The sequence below is a fragment of the Entelurus aequoreus genome, linkage group LG17 (assembly GCF_033978785.1).
Source record: "Entelurus aequoreus isolate RoL-2023_Sb linkage group LG17, RoL_Eaeq_v1.1, whole genome shotgun sequence".
NCBI classification, from domain to species: domain Eukaryota; kingdom Metazoa; phylum Chordata; class Actinopteri; order Syngnathiformes; family Syngnathidae; genus Entelurus; species Entelurus aequoreus.
In genome coordinates, this window is record NC_084747.1 from 11470245 (window position 1) to 11490780 (window position 20536).

At 39.0% G+C, this 20536-nt stretch overlaps 1 protein-coding gene across 1 annotated transcript in view; it reads left to right on the top strand.

Moving 5' to 3' along the window:
• Positions 1-45: 45 nt before the first annotated feature.
• Positions 46-20536, top strand: part of LOC133632357 (mucin-2-like) — a 21250-nt gene continuing 759 nt past the window's right edge. The window contains exons 1-4 of the mRNA XM_062024739.1: positions 46-506; positions 14828-14973; positions 15093-15150; positions 15253-20536. The exon at positions 15253-20536 is cut by the window's right edge and continues 759 nt beyond it. Coding sequence (XP_061880723.1) covers positions 110-506; positions 14828-14973; positions 15093-15150; positions 15253-20536 — 5885 coding nt within the window. The 5' untranslated portion in view covers positions 46-109. The remainder of the gene's footprint in view (positions 507-14827; positions 14974-15092; positions 15151-15252) is intronic.

Sequence of the window (20536 nt, forward strand, 5' to 3'; positions counted from 1 at the left end):
GGGGGCGTGTCCCATCTAGCTGGCTCACATCCGTGCCCGCGAGCCACGAGTCAGAGGCTCGTTTCGAACGGCTCGCTCCCGACCTGCCCATCCCGAACGTGCGTCACGTATGCAGACACACAAAAGCGAGAGGACGCTTTCAGGAAGCCATGTTGACGACGCTCGTCACGCCACATTTCGACGCATAAACGGCGGAGGGGGGAGACCACGCCAAAGTGAGCCCGTAGTTCGACTCGGAAGGACGGAGGTAGCGAAGATGTCGGCGGACGATTTCCAGAGCAAGTACGCCTCCTTCATGGAGCACATCGTGAAGAGCACCGTCGAGGAAACTACCAAACTTTTTGAAACTATGGTCGACGACTTAAAGGCGGAACTATCGAGGGCCAAGATGGAGAACGAGGCCCTGAAAACAACATGCCGGGAAAACGAAACCCTGAACACTCCTTCGGTCAACGAGTCGAGCCAAAGCGAGGGCCCGGAGCGGCGCGACACGGCCGTCCAATGCGGTGAGTTGTGTTTGGTGGGGAAAACTTGTTTATTCCGTCAAAGTTAGTATCTTTAAAGACGTCTTGTGTTGGACGCCAGCGCTAAATTCGTCTGTTTTGCAACTGGATCAAAGGATTGCGTAACGCGCGGGGACGTACAATAGGAGGGAAACGCCACAAACGAACCTCGTTTTTTAGAGCCGTGTTAAAGTCCATCCATACACATCGATATCGAATGCAATCTCAAAATTACGCGCACTTTTTAATAATCGGCATTTAAAAAAAAATGTTTCGTAGAAGATAAATCCGATAATTCCACTTCCGGTAGCAAGCTTTGTGTCCTGCTAAAGGCCGCGCCTTTTCCGGTTCCGCGAAACCTCAAGGAAATGTTTTTAAAACAAAATCTAATTTCTCAAACCGATTATTCAGTTTACTTTTCAAAAATTTCATATTTTATTAATACACTAACATATTATTTATTTTTTAATTCTCAAAAGTCATTCATAGTGTCTTATTTCAACATGCAAGCGGCACAAAGTACAGGCCTTCTTGTTGTGTACAGCTTATTGGTTTTTTTTTTTATAGCCGTGTAAAAGTCCATCTAAACAAATCGATATCAAACACAATCTAAAAAATGTGCGCACTTTGTAATAGTCAGAATTAAAAAAAAAAAACTTTCGTAGAGGATAAATCCGATAATTCCACTTCCGGTAGCAAGGTTGGGTCCTGCTAAAGGCCGCGCCTCTTCCGGTTCAGCGAAACCTCAAGGAAATGTTTAAAAAAAAAAATCTAATTTCTCAAACCGATTATCATTCAGTTTACTTTTCAAAAACATGTGCTATTAATACACTAACATATTACATTTATTTTTTAATTCTCAAAAGTCATTCACAGTGTCTTATTTCAACATGCAAGCGGCACAAAGTACAGGCCGTCTTGTTGTGTATTGCTTATTGTTTTTGTTTTTTTTAAGCCGTTTAAAAGTCCATCTAAACAAATCGATATCAAACACAATCTAAAAAATGTGCGCACTTTGTAATAGTCAGAATAAAAATAAATAAATGTTTCGTAGAGGATAAATCCGATAACTCCACTTCGGTAGCAAGGTTGGGTCCTGCTAAAGGCCGCGCCTCTTCCGGTTCCGCGAAACCTCAAGGAAATGTTAAAAAAAAAAATCGAATTTCTCAAACCGATTATCATTCAGTTTACTTTTCAGAAACATGTGCTATTAATACACTAACATATTATATTTATTTTTTAATTCTCAAAAGTCATTCATAGTGTCTTATTTCAACCTGCAAGCGGCACAAAGTACAGGCCTTCTTGTTGTGTACAGCTTATTGTTTTTTTTTTTATAGCCGTGTAAAAGTCCATCTAAACAAATCGATATCGAACACAATCCAAAAAATGTGCGCACTTTGTAATAGTCAGAATAAAAATTAATAACTAAATAAATGTTTCGTAGAGGATAAATCCGATAATTCCACTTCCGGTAGCAAGGTTGGGTCCTGCTAAAGGCCGCGCCTCTTCCGGTTCCGCGAAACAGCAAGGAAATGTTTAAAAAAAAAATCTAATTTCTCAAACCGATTATCATTCAGTTTACTTTTCAGAAACATGTGCTATTAAGACACTAACATATTTATTTTTTAATTCTCAAAAGTCATTCATAGTGTCTTATTTCAACATGCAAGCGGCACAAAGTACAGGCCTTCTTGTTGTGTATTGCTTATTGTTTTGTTTTTAAAGCCGTGTAAAAGTCCATCTAAACAAATCGATATCAAACACAATCTAAAAAATGTGCGCACTTTGTAATAGTCAGAATTTTAAAAAAAAAACTTTCGTAGAGGATAAATCCGATAATTCCACTTCCGGTAGCAAGGTTGGGTCCTGCTAAAGGCCGCGCCTCTTCCGGTTCCGCGAAACCTCAAGGAAATGTTTAAAAAAAAAAATCTAATTTCTCAAACCGATTATCATTCAGTTTACTTTTCAAAAACATGTGCTATTAATACACTAACATATTACATTTATTTTTTAATTCTCAAAAGTCATTCATAGTGTCTTATTTCAACATGCAAGCGGCACAAAGTACAGGCCGTCTTGTTGTGTATTGCTTATTGTTTTTGTTTTTTTTAAGCCGTTTAAAAGTCCATCTAAACAAATCGATATCAAACACAATCTAAAAAATGTGCGCACTTTGTAATAGTCAGAATAAAAATAAATAAATGTTTCGTAGAGGATAAATCCGATAACTCCACTTCGGTAGCAAGGTTGTGTCCTGCTAAAGGCCGCGCCTCTTCCGGTTCCGCGAAACCTCAAGGAAATGTTAAAAAAAAAAATCGAATTTCTCAAACCGATTATCATTCAGTTTACTTTTCAAAAACATGTGCTATTAATACACTAACATATCATATTTATTTTTTAATTCTCAAAAGTCATTCATAGTGTCTTATTTCAACCTGCAAGCGGCACAAAGTACAGGCCTTCTTGTTGTGTATTGCTTATTGTTTTGTTTTTTTAAAGCCGTGTAAAAGTCCATCTAAACAAATCGATATCGAACACAATCTAAAAAATGTGCGCACTTTGTAATAGTCAGAATAAAAATAAATAAATAAATGTTTCGTAGAGGATAAATCCGATAATTCCACTTCCTGTAGCAAGGTTGTGTCCTGCTAAAGGCCGCGCCTCTTCCGGTTCCGCGAAACCTCAAGGAAATGTTTAAAAAAAAATCTAATTTCTCAAACCGATTATCATTCAGTTTACTTTTCAAAAATTTCATATTTTATTAATACACTAACATATTATTTATTTTTTAATTCTCAAAAGTCATTCATAGTGTCTTATTTCAACATGCAAGCGGCACAAAGTACAGGCCTTCTTGTTGTGTATTGCTTATTGTTTTTGTTTTTAAAGCCGTGTAAAAGTCCATCTAAACAAATCGATATCGAACACAATCTAAAAAATGTGCGCATTTTGTAATAGTCAGAATTTTAAAAATAAAAAGTTTCGTAGAGGATAAATCCGATAATTCCACTTCCGGTAGCAAGCTTTGTGTCCTGCTAAAGGCCGCGCCTCTTCCGGTTCCGCGAAACCTCAAGGAAATGTTAAAAAAAAATATAATTTCTCAAACCGATTATCATTCAGTTTACTTTTCAAAAACATGTGCTATTAATACACTAACATATTATATTTATTTTTTAATTCTCAAAAGTCATTCATAGTGTCTTATTTCAACATGCAAGCGGCACAAAGTACAGGCCTTCTTGTTGTGTATTGCTTATTGTTTTTGTTTTTTTAAAGCCGTGTAAAAGTCCATCTAAACAAATCGATACCGAACACAATCCAAAAAATGTGCGCACTTTGTAATAGTCAGAATTTAAAAAAATAAAAGTTTCGTAGAGGATAAATCCGATAATTCCACTTCCGGTAGCAAGGTTGGGTCCTGCTAAAGGCCGCGCCTCTTCCGGTTCCGCGAAACCTCAAGGAAATGTTTAAAAAAAAAAGTAATTTCTCAACCCGATTATCATTCAGTTTACTTTTCAAAAATTTCATATTTTATTAATACACTAACATATTATTTATTTTTTAATTCTGGAAAGTCATTCATAGTGTCTTATTTCAACATGCAAGCGGCACAAAGTACAGGCCTTCTTGTTGTGTACAGCTTATTGTTTTTTTTTTTATAGCCGTGTAAAAGTCCATCTAAACAAATCGATATCAAACACAATCTAAAAAATGTGCGCACTTTGTAATAGTCAGAATAAAAATAAATAAATGTTTCGTAGAGGATAAATCCGATAATTCCACTTCCGGTAGCAAGGTTGGGTCCTGCTAAAGGCCGCGCCTCTTCCGGTTCCACGAAACCTCAAGGAAATGTTTAAAAAAAAAATCTAATTTCTCAAACCGATTATCATTCAGTTTACTTTTCAAAAACATGTGCTATTAATACACCAACATATTATATTTATTTTTTAATTCTCAAAAGTCATGCATAGTGTGCAAGTGACACTACAATTATTTGATGCTGGTTTACATTAACAAATGTGATGTTTTAGACTGCTATATTGAACAATAACTCCTAACAGTAGCTCCTTGAATTCCTTCTAAGTCTATAACATGATCTGATAGCTCAGTTACAGCTCTTTTTATTACCAAATCTGTGTTATATGTGTTTTATGTTGCGCGATTGCACCAAGAAAAATTCCTAGTTTGTGAACCCGTTCTCAAACAATGGCAATAAAACTATTCTGATTGTGATTCTAGTGTGCAAGCGGCACAAAGTACAGGCCTTCTTGTTGTGTATCGCTTATTTTTTTTTATTATAGCCGTGTAAAAGTCCATCTAAACACATCGATATCGAACACAATCTCAAAAATATGCGCACTTTGTAATAGTTAGAATAAAAAAAAAAGAAGTTGCGTAGAGAATAAATCCGATAATTCCACTTCCGGTAGCAAGTGTTGTGTCCTGCTAAAGGCTGCGCCTCTTACGGTTCCGCGAAACATTAAGGAAATGTTTTTGTTTTTTTAAATCCACTACAACAGACGCGTATGAGTCACAATTAATGACACCCTTTCATCTATAATACAAGACTAGATGTATGTTTATGTTTTAAAATGTTGCTGGTGGTGCATAACCAAGGCGTGTTCAAAGGGCAGCTCGGGGGCTATTTTTGTCCCACTGCTAGTTTTTTATTGGCCCTCAACATGTTTGACATCAGGGGCAGGCTACATGGCTGGAAACTCATCATGATATATGTCCTTTATACTGGTTCATATCAATATTTTTATGCCCAATAGAAAATATGGACCAGTAAAGTATAAACCTTCTCTGATTATAATCCTATCAGCTGTCGAGGCAGAAAGGAAAAGGAAATGTCAACACAAGCCTGGAAAACAATCAATGTCAACACCATTCTAAAATCGCAATAAACACTTAACAACAAGCGCTTCAAAAGAAGGCGCATAAATAAGAAATATGTAAGAAATGCTTGTTAAGGTGTAACAAAATAGTGCAAAGTGTGAAAATGTAAACAGGGAGAAACCTGAGAAGACCATATTTTTGCAGGTTTACTGCCAGGAAGTCATGCTGTCTGTGTAACATTTAGTTTGGTCTGTTGTTCTTACACAAATATGGAAATTTATTTATGTCAAGCAGCAATTATTTTTATGTAGACCAAATTATTATTTCAAAGTAGCACATTTGTTATATTTTATTTGTTTTAATTTACACTGTCCTGCACTTTAGTTCCACCCTGTTGTTTCCATACATCCGAATAGGGAACGGACGAGGTTTGTAATAATACAAGACTAGATGTATGTTTATGTTTTAAAATGTTTCTGGTTTTCCTCACGTGGTGCATAACCAAGGCGTGTTCAAAGTGCAGCTCGGGGGCCATTTTTGTCCCACTGCTAGTTTTTTATTGGCCCTCAACATGTTTGACATCAGGGGCAGGCTGTATGGCTGAAAACTCATCATGATATATGTCTTTTATACTGGTTCATATCAATATTTTTATGACCAATACAAAATATAGACCAGTAAAATTTTTAAATTTTTTTTACTTCAAATATAAATCTTCTCTGATTATAATCCTATCAGCTATCGAGGCAAAAAGGAAAAGGAAATGTCAACACAAGCCTGGAAAACAATCAATGTCAACACCATTCTAAAATTGCAATAAACACTTAACCACAAGTGCTTCATAAGAAGGCGAAAAAATAAGAAATATGTAAGAAATGCTTTAATAAAGTGTAACAAAATAGTGCAAAGTGTGAAAATGGAAACAGGGAGAAACCATTTTTTGCAGGTTTACTGGCAGGAAGTTACGATGTCTGTGTAACATTTAGTTTGGTCTGTTATTCTTACTCGAATATGGAAATTAATTTATGTCAAGCAGCAATTATTTTTACGTAAATATTGTTAGACCAAATTATTATTTCAAAGTAGCACATTTGTTATATTTTATTTGTTTAATTTACACAGTCCGGCACTTTAGTTCCACCCTGTTGTTTCCATACATCCGAATAGGGGACGGACGAGGTTTGTAATAATACAAGACTAGATGTATGTTTATGTTTTAAAATGTTTCTGGTTTTCCTCACGTGGTGCATAACCAAGGCGTGTTCAAAGTGCAGCTCGGGGGCCATTTTTGTCCCACTGCTAGTTTTTTATTGGCCCTCAACATGTTTGACATCAGGGGCAGGCTGTATGGCTGAAAACTCATCATGATATATGTCTTTTATACTGGTTCATATCAATATTTTTATGACCAATACAAAATATAGACCAGTAAAATTTTTAAATTTTTTTTACTTCAAATATAAATCTTCTCTGATTATAATCCTATCAGCTATCGAGGCAAAAAGGAAAAGGAAATGTCAACACAAGCCTGGAAAACAATCAATGTCAACACCATTCTAAAATTGCAATAAACACTTAACCACAAGTGCTTCATAAGAAGGCGAAAAAATAAGAAATATGTAAGAAATGCTTTAATAAAGTGTAACAAAATAGTGCAAAGTGTGAAAATGGAAACAGGGAGAAACCATTTTTTGCAGGTTTACTGGCAGGAAGTTACGCTGTCTGTGTAACATTTAGTTTGGTCTGTTATTCTTACTCGAATATGGAAATTAATTTATGTCAAGCAGCAATTATTTTTACGTAAATATTGTTAGACCAAATTATTATTTCAAAGTAGCACATTTGTTATATTTTATTTGTTTAATTTACACAGTCCGGCACTTTAGTTCCACCCTGTTGTTTCCATACATCCGAATAGGGGACGGACGAGGTTTGTAATAATACAAGACTAGATGTATGTTTATGTTTTAAAATGTTTCTGGTTTTCCTCACGTGGTGCATAACCAAGGCATGTTCAAAGTGCAGCTCGGGGGCTATTTTTGTCCCACTGCTAGTTTTTTATTGGCCCTCAACATGTTTGACATCAGGGGCAGGCTATATGGCTGAAAACTCATCATGATATACGTGTTTTATACAGGTTGATATCAATATTGTTATGCCCAATAGAAAACATGGACCAGTAAAGTATAAACCTTCTCTGATTATAATCCTATCAGCTATCGAGGCAGAAAGGAAAGGAAATGTCAACACAAGCCTGGAAAACAATCAATGTCAACACCATTCTAAAATCGCAATAAACACTCAACCACAAGTGCTTCATAAGAAGGCGCAAAAATAAGAAATATGTAAGAAATGCTTTAATAAAGTGTAACAAAATAGTGCAAAGTGTGAAAATGTAAACAGGGAGAAAACATTTTTTGCAGGTTTACTGGCAGGAAGTTACGCTGTCTGTGTAACATTTAGTTTGGTCTGTTATTCTTACTCGAATATGGAAATTAATTTATGTCAAGCAGCAATTATTTTTACGTAAATATTGTTAGACCAAATTATTATTTCAAAGTAGCACATTTGTTATATTTTATTTGTTTTAATTTACACTGTCCTGCACTTTAGTTCCACCCTGTTGTTTCCATACATCCGAATAGGGGACGGACGAGGTTTGTAATAATACAAGACTAGATGTATGTTTATGTTTTAAAATGTTTCTGGTTTTCCTCACGTGGTGCATAACCAAGGCGTGTTCAAAGGGCAGCTCGGGGGCCATTTTTGTCCCACTGCTAGTTTTTTATTGGCCCTCAACATGTTTGACATCGGGGGCAGGCTACATGGCTGAAAACTCATCATGATATACGTGTTTTATACTGGTTGATATCAATATTTTTATGCCCAATAGAAAATATGGACCAGTAAAGTATAAACCTTCTCTGATTATAATCCTATCAGCTATCGAGGCAGAAAGGAAAGGAAATGTCAACACAAGCCTGGAAAACAATCAATGTCAACACCATTCTAAAATTGCAATAAACACTTAACAAGCGCTTCAAAAGAAGGCGCAAAAATAAGAAATATGTAAGAAATGCTTGTTAAGGTGTAACAAAATAGTGCAAAGTGTGAAAATGTAAACAGGGAGAAACCTGAGAAGACCATTTTTTTCCAGGTTTATTGCCAGGAAGTTACGCTGTCTGTGTAACATTTAGTTTGGTCTGTTATTCTTACACAAATATGGAAATTTATTTATGTCAAGCAGCAATTATTTTTACGTAAATATTGTTAGACCAAATTATTATTTCAAAGTAGCACATTTGTTATATTTTATTTGTTTAATTTACACAGTCCGGCACTTTAGTTCCTCCCTGTTGTTTCCATACATCCGAATAGGGAACGGACGAGGTTTGTAATGATACAAGACTAGATGTATGTCTATGTTTTAAAATGTTTCTGGTTTTCCTCACGTGGTGCATAACCAAGGCGTGTTCAAAGTGCAGCTCGGGGGCTATTTTTGTCCCACTGCTAGTTTTTTATTGGCCCTCAACATGTTTGACATCAGGGGCAGGCTGTATGGCTGAAAACTCATCATGATACACGTGTTTTATACTGGTTGGTATCAATATTTTTTATAACCAATAGAAAATATGGACCAGTAAAAATGAATTTTTTTTTACTTCAAATATAAGCCTTCTCTGATTATAATCCTATCAGCTATCGAGGCAGAAAGGAAAGGAAATGTCAACACAAGCCTGGAAAACAATCAATGTCAACACCATTCTAAAATTGCAATAAACACTTAACCACAAGTGCTTCATAAGAAGGCGCAAAAATAAGAAATATGTAAGAAATGCTTTAATAAAGTGTAACAAAATAGTGCAAAGTGTGAAAATTTAAACAGGGAGAAACCATTATTTGCAGGGTTTACTAGCAGGAAGTTACAATGTCTTTGTAACATTTAGTTTGGTCTGTTATTCTTACTCGAATATGGAAATTAATTTATGTGGTGCATTTATGACAATTTGAAGGCGTTTGTACAAGCGTTGTCAAATTTTTTCTTAATTATTTTGTGTCATAGATCACGAAGAAAGTGGACAAGAATTTTGTCTGTCACACTTTGTGGGGCGTTTGCTTCAATTTCTTCCTCGCCTATTTTATGCTCATTCACGGTCTATTTTTGCGAATAAATATGACGTTTGTGGCTTTTTGATGATGTATGGGTCACATGGACGTGACTCGTTTGTTCAGAATGCATATTTGATTAATACCAACATACAAAAGAGGCCTGTGTCGGACTAAAACAAAAATTGAAGCGTATTGTTAACGGAAAAATCGGTTACAAAAAAATCGTAACACGGCCAAAGTGGTCCCCTCATTGTTTCAATTCGCAGTACCTGGCCCTCGGTGGAAACGTTGGGACACCCATGTAGTGCTGGGCGATCAAATGATATCATTATTTATGGCAATAGACGCAAAATCGATATCAATAGAAAATATGTTCGTTTTAACGTACGTTTTTGTTTTCTTTGTTGGGAAAAAAATGAGAAGTTGTGTGCAAGGTTAGTTGCATGAACAAAAAAGTTTTGTTGCGCCCCCTAGGAAGAAGAAAATATTTTGTGCCTCTCCACAGTTAATAGAAATATTGCATAATTTATCTATAAAGTTGTTATAAGTACACCTCTGCATAACATTGTAAGCTTATTACCTTTAAAGGAAACAACTCATCGGCCTTTTCTTGTCTTCCACCGTGGTTACGACTCATTATATTCTGGTACGGCAAAAAAAGCATGTTCCACGATGTCACACCCGCCCCACCCCACCGGCATCGCACCGTGCCCCCCCCTATTTGAGAAGGACTGCTCTATGCTAACCAAGCATCGTAGGACGTGATCACTGATCAGTAGGAGTGACTTGCTATCAGGTAACAGTATCAGTATGTATTGGATACATCTCATAAGTTCTAGTTATGGATGATACTGCAGACGGATCACGTCGATAATTTCAATAATGAAAAATCACCCGATTTCAAAGAAAAGCTTGTAATTTCCGTGTTTGCGGTGGGTCTCCATGTTGAGGTTTGTGCTGCTGCCCTCTCCAGTATGGCTGCATATTTGTGATGTCACGATTAGGGTCGGACCATAAAACGATGTCAACATATATCAGGATAGACACGTAATCAATACCAATAAAAAAAATGTGTTCTAAAAAACTTTGTATACTTTTTTTCCCTTCTTCGTCGGAAGAAATCGCAAGTTGCGAAGCAAGGTTGGTTGCGTGAATAGGGTTGCAAAGGGGTGGAAACTTTCCGGAAATTTACCACGGGAAGTTAAGCTCGGGAAGTTTGGAAATTTTGAAAAAAAATGTATTATTCAAAGTTGGACACCGTCCATCTTATTCTATAGAATAAGATGAGAAGCTTGTAGAACACTAATGCAATGCCACACACAGATTATAAATAGTCAGCTAAACAATTGGAGTAGTCTTTAAAAAATATACTGATGGACACATGAATAGAAATAGGCTAGATGAATAAATGAACACTTAGGGTTAGGCTTAGAGTTACTCAGCATGCTAAATCAAACTAACCTACATTCTTGTATGACAACAGAATGGCTAGCAGAACAGAACGCAGAGGAAACTACACCTTTTGATTTACTATTTGCTAGTTGAACTTTACACATCACAAAAAAGGTAAATTCGGATCGCTAACGTTGTTAGCATAAATGAATGGGATTTAACATAGAGAAAATTAACATCACGGCTAACGGAGAAATATTTTGGGTGCATTATGAGACTGGTGGTGGTACATAAACCTAGCTAGCTAGAGATATTGGCCCCAAAATCATTGAACAAGTACAGGAACAGCTAGCTAGCTTGAGTGGAAGTCTGCTGGAGTAGTCTACAGTCATACATTAACAAGCAATTACACCTCTATTAAACTTAATATATTTACCCCGGTAATATCATCAACACTTACCAGTCCTTGGGCTCAAATACTAGTGTGGCCTCAATAGCACTGCTGTAGTGTGAAGCATGCTGGGAATTATCTGTGCATGTGATGGAAGAATGCACTGCACATGTGATGGAGGAATGCACAGTGCAGGGTTGAAATTCTACTGAATTTGCATTAAATCAGGTTGTTTTAACTAATAACCATGCTGAAAGATCTAGCATGTTGCATTCAATGTTTATTCCCGTTAATTCCCATGGAAAGTTTCAAACTTTGAATATTCCCGGAAATTTGCAACCCTATGCGTGAACAAAAGGCACTCCATCTCCGGTAACCGAGCAACGCAGGAAGTGACCACTGATCAGTGGGAGTGACACTCCAACAGCCAATCAGGTGACAGTATCAAGTAGAGGTGGGGCTCTTTGACCATCTCACGATACCATTACGATTCAGGAGCTACGATTTGATTAAAAATCGATTATTGGTGCATCTTTAATTGATGTACATAGATGCAATTTTAAATGTGGTTTTGTTTCACTACATAAGCGTTTATCACTTGCAACTTTTAAAAACAGAGCATTTTTAATAAGAAATCCATCACGTTTATTACATTCCTGGAAATGTGTGCAAAACTGGAACATAAGAGCCTTAAAATAAGGAGCTGGTTGCATATCTAAAATATATATTATTTCATCCACCTCTATTATCAAGTTTGGTTGCGCCATCTTGTTGTCTGGCGGTTGATTCTTTGCATGAAACTAAAAATGAGTGGATATATTTGTGGATAAAACGGGAAAAGTTACGTTGACAGTATGGCAGTGTTTTGGACTTTTTCAAACGGACCGTAGTGGGTAATACCACTCCACCTTAGCTGCGCTCTGTCCTACAATAGTTCTGTTTTCATTTTCACACTTTGCACTATTTTTTTTCCCACTTTATTAAGTACCGTAATTTCCGGACTATACGCCGCTACTTTTTCCCCTCGTTCTGGTCCCTGCGGCTTATACAAGGGTGCGGCTTATTTACGGCCCGTTCTTCTCCGACACCGACGAAGAGGATTTCGGTGGTTTTAGTACGCAGGAGGAAGACGATGACACAATGATTAAAGACTGACTTTTCATATACCGGTAGGCTGGTTATTTTGATAACGTACAGGCGAGCACTTTGTATTACTTTGCAGCGTTGTATTATTTGTACTCTGCACGAATGCTGTTCGCCATGTCAAAGATGTGAAAGTTTGATTGAATGATTGAAAGATTTATTGTTAATAAATGGGACGCTTTGCGTTCCCAAACAGTCGTCTCTGTCCCGACAATCCCCTCCGTGGTAGCAGGAACCCCTATATACTACGCTAATTACACATCAAAACCCTGCGGCTTATAGTCGGGTGCGGCTTATATATGGAGCAATCTGTATTTTCCCCTAAATTTAGCTGGTGCGGCTTATAGTCAGGTGCGGCTTATAGTCCGGAAATTACGGTATTTCTTATGTATTTTTGCACATTCATTATAAAAGGTTATTGTTAAGTGTTCAGTGTAACTTTTGTTGACATTGTTTTCCTTTCCTTTCTGCCATGATAACTGAGGGGATTATAAACCGAGGAAGGTTACATTGGAAATAAAAATATTAACATTTAATGTATTTTTTTCTTGGTCCTTATTTTCGATGGGTCATAAAAATATTAATAATTATCGATATTGACCAACGTTTGAAAAATAATTTATCAGTCTTGGGGAGCGGGACGTGAACTACAATGGTATGGTTTTCAGAAAATATCCTACATCTGGAGTCGAACTACATTGTCCCCAAATCAAAAATAGGCATTACATTCTTTTGAAAATTACTGGAGGGGGTTCAGCTCACCCAAGTGAAGGGAATTTGGCATGAAAAGTTTGATCCGATGTTTTGTTCCACCTTCTCAGAAGTCTCACTATGACAACTCCCCTGTATGTTGGAGAAATTGTGGGAACTTAAATGCAAACCACGACCATGTTTTCTGGGACTGCTCTGCCATAAAGGACTATTGGAAAGTGGTACACCAAGCTCTACTGGATATTTTCAAATGTGAAGTACCCCTTGAAAGTTAAGACTCTGTTTTTCGGACATGTACCTCAGGATTGGCTGAAAAAAGATAAACGCTTAATGAATGTCCTACGAGTGGCCTGTAAAAAAAGACCATGACCAGGAGGTGGATATCCCAGTAGAGCCCAACTTTGAAGCAATGGAAGGAAATCCCAATGGACATTTATAAAATGGAGAAGATAACTGCTTTTATTAATTATACATTGGAGAAATGTACTTCATACTGGGAAAACTGGGTCAATTATGTCACGCCCCATAAGCCTGATTTTAATTTCTCGAATTAGTGAAGAAAAAAAAGGATTACTCCCTATGTGTCTATATATATTTGTTTTAACTATTATTTACTATCTGCTTATATTCTTTTATTTAAATTATTATTATTATTGTTATTAATTTTTAATTTATTTAATTGATTTATCTGTAAATATTATTATTATTTTGTTTTCTTGCTGTTTCTTTCTTTTGACATTTAGGGCAGATGACAGATATATGATGTAATGCAGTGTTTTTCAACCTTTTTTGAGCCAAGGCACATTTTTTGCGTTGGAAAAAATGCGGAGGCACACCACCAGCAGAAATCATTAAAAAACAAAACTCAGTTGACAGTAAAATGTCACAATTGTTGGATATGACTTTAAAGCATAACCAAGCATGCATCACTATAGCTCTTGTCTCAAAGTAGGTGTACTGTCACCACCTGTCACATCACACCCTGACTTATTTGGACTTTTTTGCTGTTTTCCTGTGTGTAGTGTTTTACTTCTTGTCGTACGCTCCTATTTTGGTGACTTTTTCTCTTATTTTTTGGTATTTTCCTGTAGCAGTTTCATGTCTTCCTTTGAGCGATATTTCCCGCATCTACTTTGTTTTAGCAATCAAGAATATTTCAGTTGTTGTGGGGACATTGTTGATGGTCATGTCATGTTGGGATGTACAATGTGGATGCGGTCTTTGCTCCACAGTAAGTCTTTGCTGTCGTCCAGCATTGTGTTTTTGTTTACTTTGTAGCCAGTTCAGTTTTAGTTTCGTTCTGCATAGCCTTCCCTAAGCTTCAATGCCTTTTCTTAGGGGCACTCACCTTTTGTTTATTTTTGGTTTAAGCATTGGACACCTTTTTACTGCACACTGCCTCGCGCTGCTCCTGACATCTACAAAGCAATTAGCTACCTGCTGCCACCTACTGATATGGAAGAGTATTACACGGTTACTCTGCCGAGCTCTAGACAGAACCGACACTCAACAACAACACATCATTTGCAGTTTATATTTACTGGTTTGCCACCAAATAGGTGAAATTAGATCATCTCCCACGGCACACCAGACTGTATCTCACAGCACACTTGTTGAAAAACACTGATATAATGGATAGGAATGTCTGATACGGGATGTCAATAAAATAAAAATACTGAAATGTTAATGAATTTCTAAAAGCTTATTTGTCATTACGCTCTATTTGTGTTTGCAGACCTTCTTCCCAGCCACGCCTCATTGGGACAAAGCACAGAGGATCAAAACCCACAACGTGCTCACGAAGAGAGGGTTTACAACCTGCTGAAGGACCACGACTATGATGCGTCATTTAAAGATATTTTTTACCAGTCGCAGCCAGAGGTGTGTGTGTATAAAGTTTGTACAAGCCATAAGCACAATATTCACTGTAACAATCAAGTCCACAAGGTTCGGGTTTGTGTTCAAAATGGGTTGTAATTTTTTTCTCTTTTCCACTGTAGATGTTAAATGTCTCTCGACCCACAGACACCAGCAATGAACTCTTCCTTGCTCTCTCAGGTAATGCCTTACATGGGATTTAAAACATTCACACTACTTTGTGTAATAGCTCCCTAAATTTGGCCTTTCTATCTTTTCTCGTTCACCTCCCGCTGTTTTTAGATTCATCACCAGACTCTTCCGGTGAAACTGACTCAGAAGACTACCAGATTGACCAGCAAACTGACACAGAAGACCATCAGACTGACCAGCAAACTGTCACGGAAGATATTGACCGGCAATGTTCATATGGGATGTGTAGAAAAAATAAGTGCTTAGTGACCGCAGTTCAAGCTGGGTTAAAAAGAGATGGCGATGTACACAAACCACCAACTAAATCGGCAAGATCACCTGCTACCACTGGTAATAACACAAAAGCGAAATCCAATCAGACGTTGGGGCGCAAAGGATACGCTAATCCCTCAACTTTCCAAGAACAGTTGGCCGCACCAAAGGTTAAAATTCAGCATCAATCATTTGGTAAAACACCAGCAAATAAACAAGCACGTGTGGTTGTGCAGCAGTACAGTGGTGTTTCCCATTCAGAAGAACAGCAAGTGGAGCCAAGACTGCCGGAGAAACAAATGCAGGGGAAGGAACAGCAAGTGGAGCCAAGACTGCCGGAGAAACAAATGCAGGGGAAGGAACAGCAAGTGGAGCCAAGACTGCCGGAGAAACAAATGCAGGCGAAGGAACAGCAAGTGGAGCCAAGACTGCTGGAGAAACAAATGCAGGGGAAGGAACAGCAAGTGGAGCCAAGACTGCCGGAGAAACAAATGCAGGGGAAGGAACAGCAAGTGGAGCCAAGACTGCCGGAGAAACAAATGCAGGGGAAGGAACAGCAAGTGGAGCCAAGACTGCCGGAGAAACAAATGCAGGGGAAGGAACAGCAAGTGGAGCCAAGACTGCCGGAGAAACAATTGCAGGGGAAGGAACAGCAAGTGGAGCCAAGACTGCCGGAGAAACAAATGCAGGGGAAGGAACAGCAAGTAGAGTCCACTCTGTTGAAAAAACAAATGGAGCTGAAGGAACAGCAAAAAGAGCCAACACTGCGGGAGAAACAAATTGAGAGGAAGGAACAGCAAGTACAGTCAACACTACTGGGAAAACAACCGGAGGGAAAGGAACAGCGAATAGAGCTAACAGTGCTAGAGAAAGAACTGGAGGGAAAGGAACAGCGAATAAAGCAAACACTGCCAGAGAAAGAACTGGAGCAAACGGAGCAGCAAGTAGAGTCAACACCGCTTGAGAAACAAATGGAGAGGAAGGAACAGCAAGTAGAGTCAACACTGCTGGAGAAACAACTGGATGTGGGGGGAAATAAGTGTAGCTTGACTGAAGAGGAACAGCAAGTGGAGCAAACACTGCCTGAGAAAGAACTGGCGGGAAAGGAACATCAAGTAGAGCCAACGGTGCTGGAGAAAGAACTGGTGGGAAAGGAACAGCAAATAAAGCAAGCACTGCCAGAGAAAGAACTGGAAGGAACGGAACTGCAAGTGGAGCAAACACTGCTGGAGAAACCACTGAAGGAGGGGCCAAACAAATGTGGCTCGACTGAAGAGAAGGCAAACGTGGAAATAAATGTGACGGTAAACAAAAACCGAAGGCAAAGAAAACAGCCCTCAGACAAAGTAAAACGTTTGCTTCAGACTCCGAAACAAATAGGTGTTTCAGCGTCAAATAATGGCGAGGAACATAATGGAGTGGAACACGTTCCTACTATTTTCGAGAGGTACACATCTTTATGTGAGGTTACAAAAGTGAGTCCGAGGTCATGTACAACTGAAAGTACCACCAAAGCCAGCCCTGCAAAGAGTTCATTCCCACCCGAGATCATCTCCGTTCAGGGAAATGCCAGTTCGAAAAAGACCCGAGCAAATCGCCCGCACCAGGATAGGTCTGCCCATAAAAAGACTGACTCTCCAAGGAAAAGTTTAATTAGAAAATCTGGTCGTTCAAAAAAGTTCTATGGCATCACAAAAGTGTGTCTGAGATCAAGTACAGCTAAAGATGCCACCACCACCACAAACAGCCCTCTAAAGACAACAGACCCACCTGGTCGTAAGAAGCGTGTCTCCACCCGGGAAAATTCTGCCTTGAAAAAGACCCAAACTATTTCGCCACTTCAAGATAGGTCTGAAAATGCAGACACGGAATCTTCAGGGAAAAGGTCAACTCGAAATTCTGCTAATTCGAATAAATCTCCTGGGGTTCCAGAAGTGTCTCTGAGGTCAAGTACAACTAAAGATAGCGCCACAACCAGCCCCCTAAAGACTAAATTCTCACCTGAGATTATCTCCACTCAGGAAAATGCTAGCTCGAAAAAGATCCAAACTGTTTCTCCACATCAGGATGGGTCTTGCCGTAAAAACACTGAATCTTCCGATAATGGATTAGGCCAAGATGGTGCTAGTTCAGAAAAGTCTCTTTGTGTTCCAGAAGTGTGTCTAAGATCAAGCACAACTAAAGATACCACCACCACGCCAAAGAGTACAGTCCCACCCGAGAGTATCTCCGCTGAAGAAGATGCTGGCTCGCAACTGACCCAAACAATTTCTCCACACCAAGATTTGTCTGCCCATAAAAAGACAAAATTAATTAAAAATTCCGCTACTTCAAAAAAGTCACATGGTGTTCCAGAAGTGTGTCTTAAATTAAGTACAACTAAAGATACCACCAAAACCAGCCCCGCAAAAACTGCACTCCCACCTGTGAGTATGTCTGCTAAAGAAAATGCTAGCTTGAAAAAGACCCAAACAAATTCCCCACAGCAGGACAGGTCTTCCCATAAAGAGGCTGAATCTTTAGGGACAAGATTAAGTACATTTTCTGCTAGCTCAAAGTCCCACGGTGTTCCAGAAGTGGGTCTAATATTAAGTACAACTAAAGAAACCACCGCAACCAGCCCCCCAAAGAGTCCATTCCCACCTGAGATTATCTCCACTGAAGAAACTGCTAGCTCCAAAAAGACCCAACCAGATTCCCCACAGCAGGAAAGATCTGCCCATAAAAAGACTGACTCTTCAGTGGCAAGATTAACTAGAACAAGTGCTTCAGAAATGTTTCTGAGGTCAAGTACAACTAAAGCTACCACAACCAGCCCCCCAAAGAGTGGATTCCCACCTGAGGTTATCGCCATTCAAGAAAATGCCAGTTCAAAAAAGACTGAAACAAATTCCCTACAGCGGGATATGTCTGGCCATAAAGAGACTGACTCTTTAGGGACAAGATCAAGTCGAGATTCTGCTAGTTCAAACAAGGCCCATGAAGCTCCAGAAGTGTTTTTGAGATCAAGTACAACTAAAGATACCACCACAACCAGTCCTCTAAAGAGTACGTTACCACCCGAGATTATCTCCACTCAGGAAAAGGCTGGCTCCAAAAAGGATAGGTCCGGTAATAAAAAGACGGAATCCTCCGGGACAAAATTAGCTAAAGATTCTGCTAGTTCAAAAAAGTCCCATGGGGTTCTAAAAGTGTGTGAGAGGATTAGTTCAACTAAAGATACCACCACATCCAGCCCCCCAAAGAGTGCATTCCCACCTGAGGTTATCTCCATTCAAGAAAATCCTAGTTCAAAAAAGACAGAAACAAATTCCCTACAGCAGGATATGTCTGGCCATAAAGAGACTGACTCTTTAGGGACAAGATTAAGTAGAGATTCTGCTAGTTCAAACAAGGCCCGTGAAGCTCCAGAAGTGTTTTTGAGATCAAGTACAACTAAAGATACCACCACAACCAGTCCTCTAAAGAGTACGTTACCGCCCGAGATTATCTCCACTCAGGAAAAGGCTGGCTCCAAAAAGGATAGGTCTGGTAATAAAAAGACAGAATCCTCAGGGACAAAATTAGCTAAAGATTCTGCTAGTTCAAAAAAGTCCCATGGGGTTCCAAAAGTGTGTGAGAGGTTTAGTTCAACTAAAGATACCAGCACAACCAGCCCCCCAAACAGTGCATTCCCACCTGAGGTCATCTCCATTCAAGAAAATGCTAGTTCAAAAAAGACCAAAGCAAATTCCCTACAGCGGGATATGTCTGGCCATAAAGAGACTGACTCTTTAGGGACAAGATTAAGTAGAGATTCTGCTAGTTCAAACAAGGCCCGTGAAGCTCCAGAAGTGTTTTTGAGATCAAGTAAAACAAAAAATACCACCACAACCAGTCCTGAAAAGAGTACGTTACCACCCGAGATTATCTCCACCCCAAAGAATACTGGCTCAAAAAAGACCCGAACAAATTCCCCACACCAGGATAGGCCTGGCAATAAAAAGGCTGAATCTTCAGGGACAAAATTATCTAAAGATTCTGCTAGTTCAAAAAAGTCCCATGGGGTTCCAAAAGTGTGTGTAAGGTTTAGTTCAACTAAAGCTGCCACCACAACCAGTCCTCAAAAGACTGCACTCCCGTCTGGGAGTCGTAAGAGGCGTATCTCCACTCAGGAAAATGCTGGCTCAAAAAAGACCCGAACTAATTCCCCACACCAGGATAGTTCTGGCAATAAAAAGACTGAATCTTCAGGGACAAAATTAGCTAAAGATTCTACTAGTTGCAAAAGTTCCCATGAGGTTCCAAAGGGGTGTCAGAGTTCCAGTACAACTAAAGATACCACTACCAGCCTTCTGAAGAGTATATTCCCACCTAGGAGTCGTCGAGGGCGTATTGTCCCTCGGGAGAATACTGGCTCCAAAAAGAGCCAAACCAGTGATGCACACCAGGATAGGTCTGCCCTTAAAAAGACTAAATCCTCAGGGTCAAAATTACCTAAATGGGTCTCATTTGAGTTCCCTTCACCATCTGTTGGTCAGAAAGCGTCCAGTTTCATTGAAAATGATGCCGGATTGAAAGAGTCTTGCAGTGAACCTCTCAGTAGCGGCAACATTTCTGAAGAGGAGCCCACCTCCAAACGGTTGAAAAGACCATATAGTTCATTATTAGGGACTTCTACTATCGCAGGCCCTCAGTGGAAGAAATTGCCTAAGAAAGCTACCGCTTTAAGTAAGGCGAGAGAAACTATTGCTAAGAAACCCAGACTGGATGAACATTATAGTATTTCAGAACAGGTGAAAATACGCAACGCGCAGAAGTTAGCTAAAGGATCAATAAAAGAGACGGTTGCAAAAATGACAAAATCAGACCCATCTAAATTAAGGAAAACAAAGCATGATTCCAGCGATGAGACGGGAAACAAATCAACATCTCCATCTGTGCCAGCAAGGAAAGCTACCGCATTAAGAGCAAAAAGGTCTTCTTCCTCACCGGTCCAGAAGGAGGCACGGTCTCCAAGGTCTCAGAGTCTTGCTGTCGTTTCACCCGTCCAGAAAGAGGCACCGTCCCCCATGAGTCCCGTTGTCGGTTCCACGCCACACAGTCTCTCCCCCCACGATGTCAACACACCGCTTGTTGCACC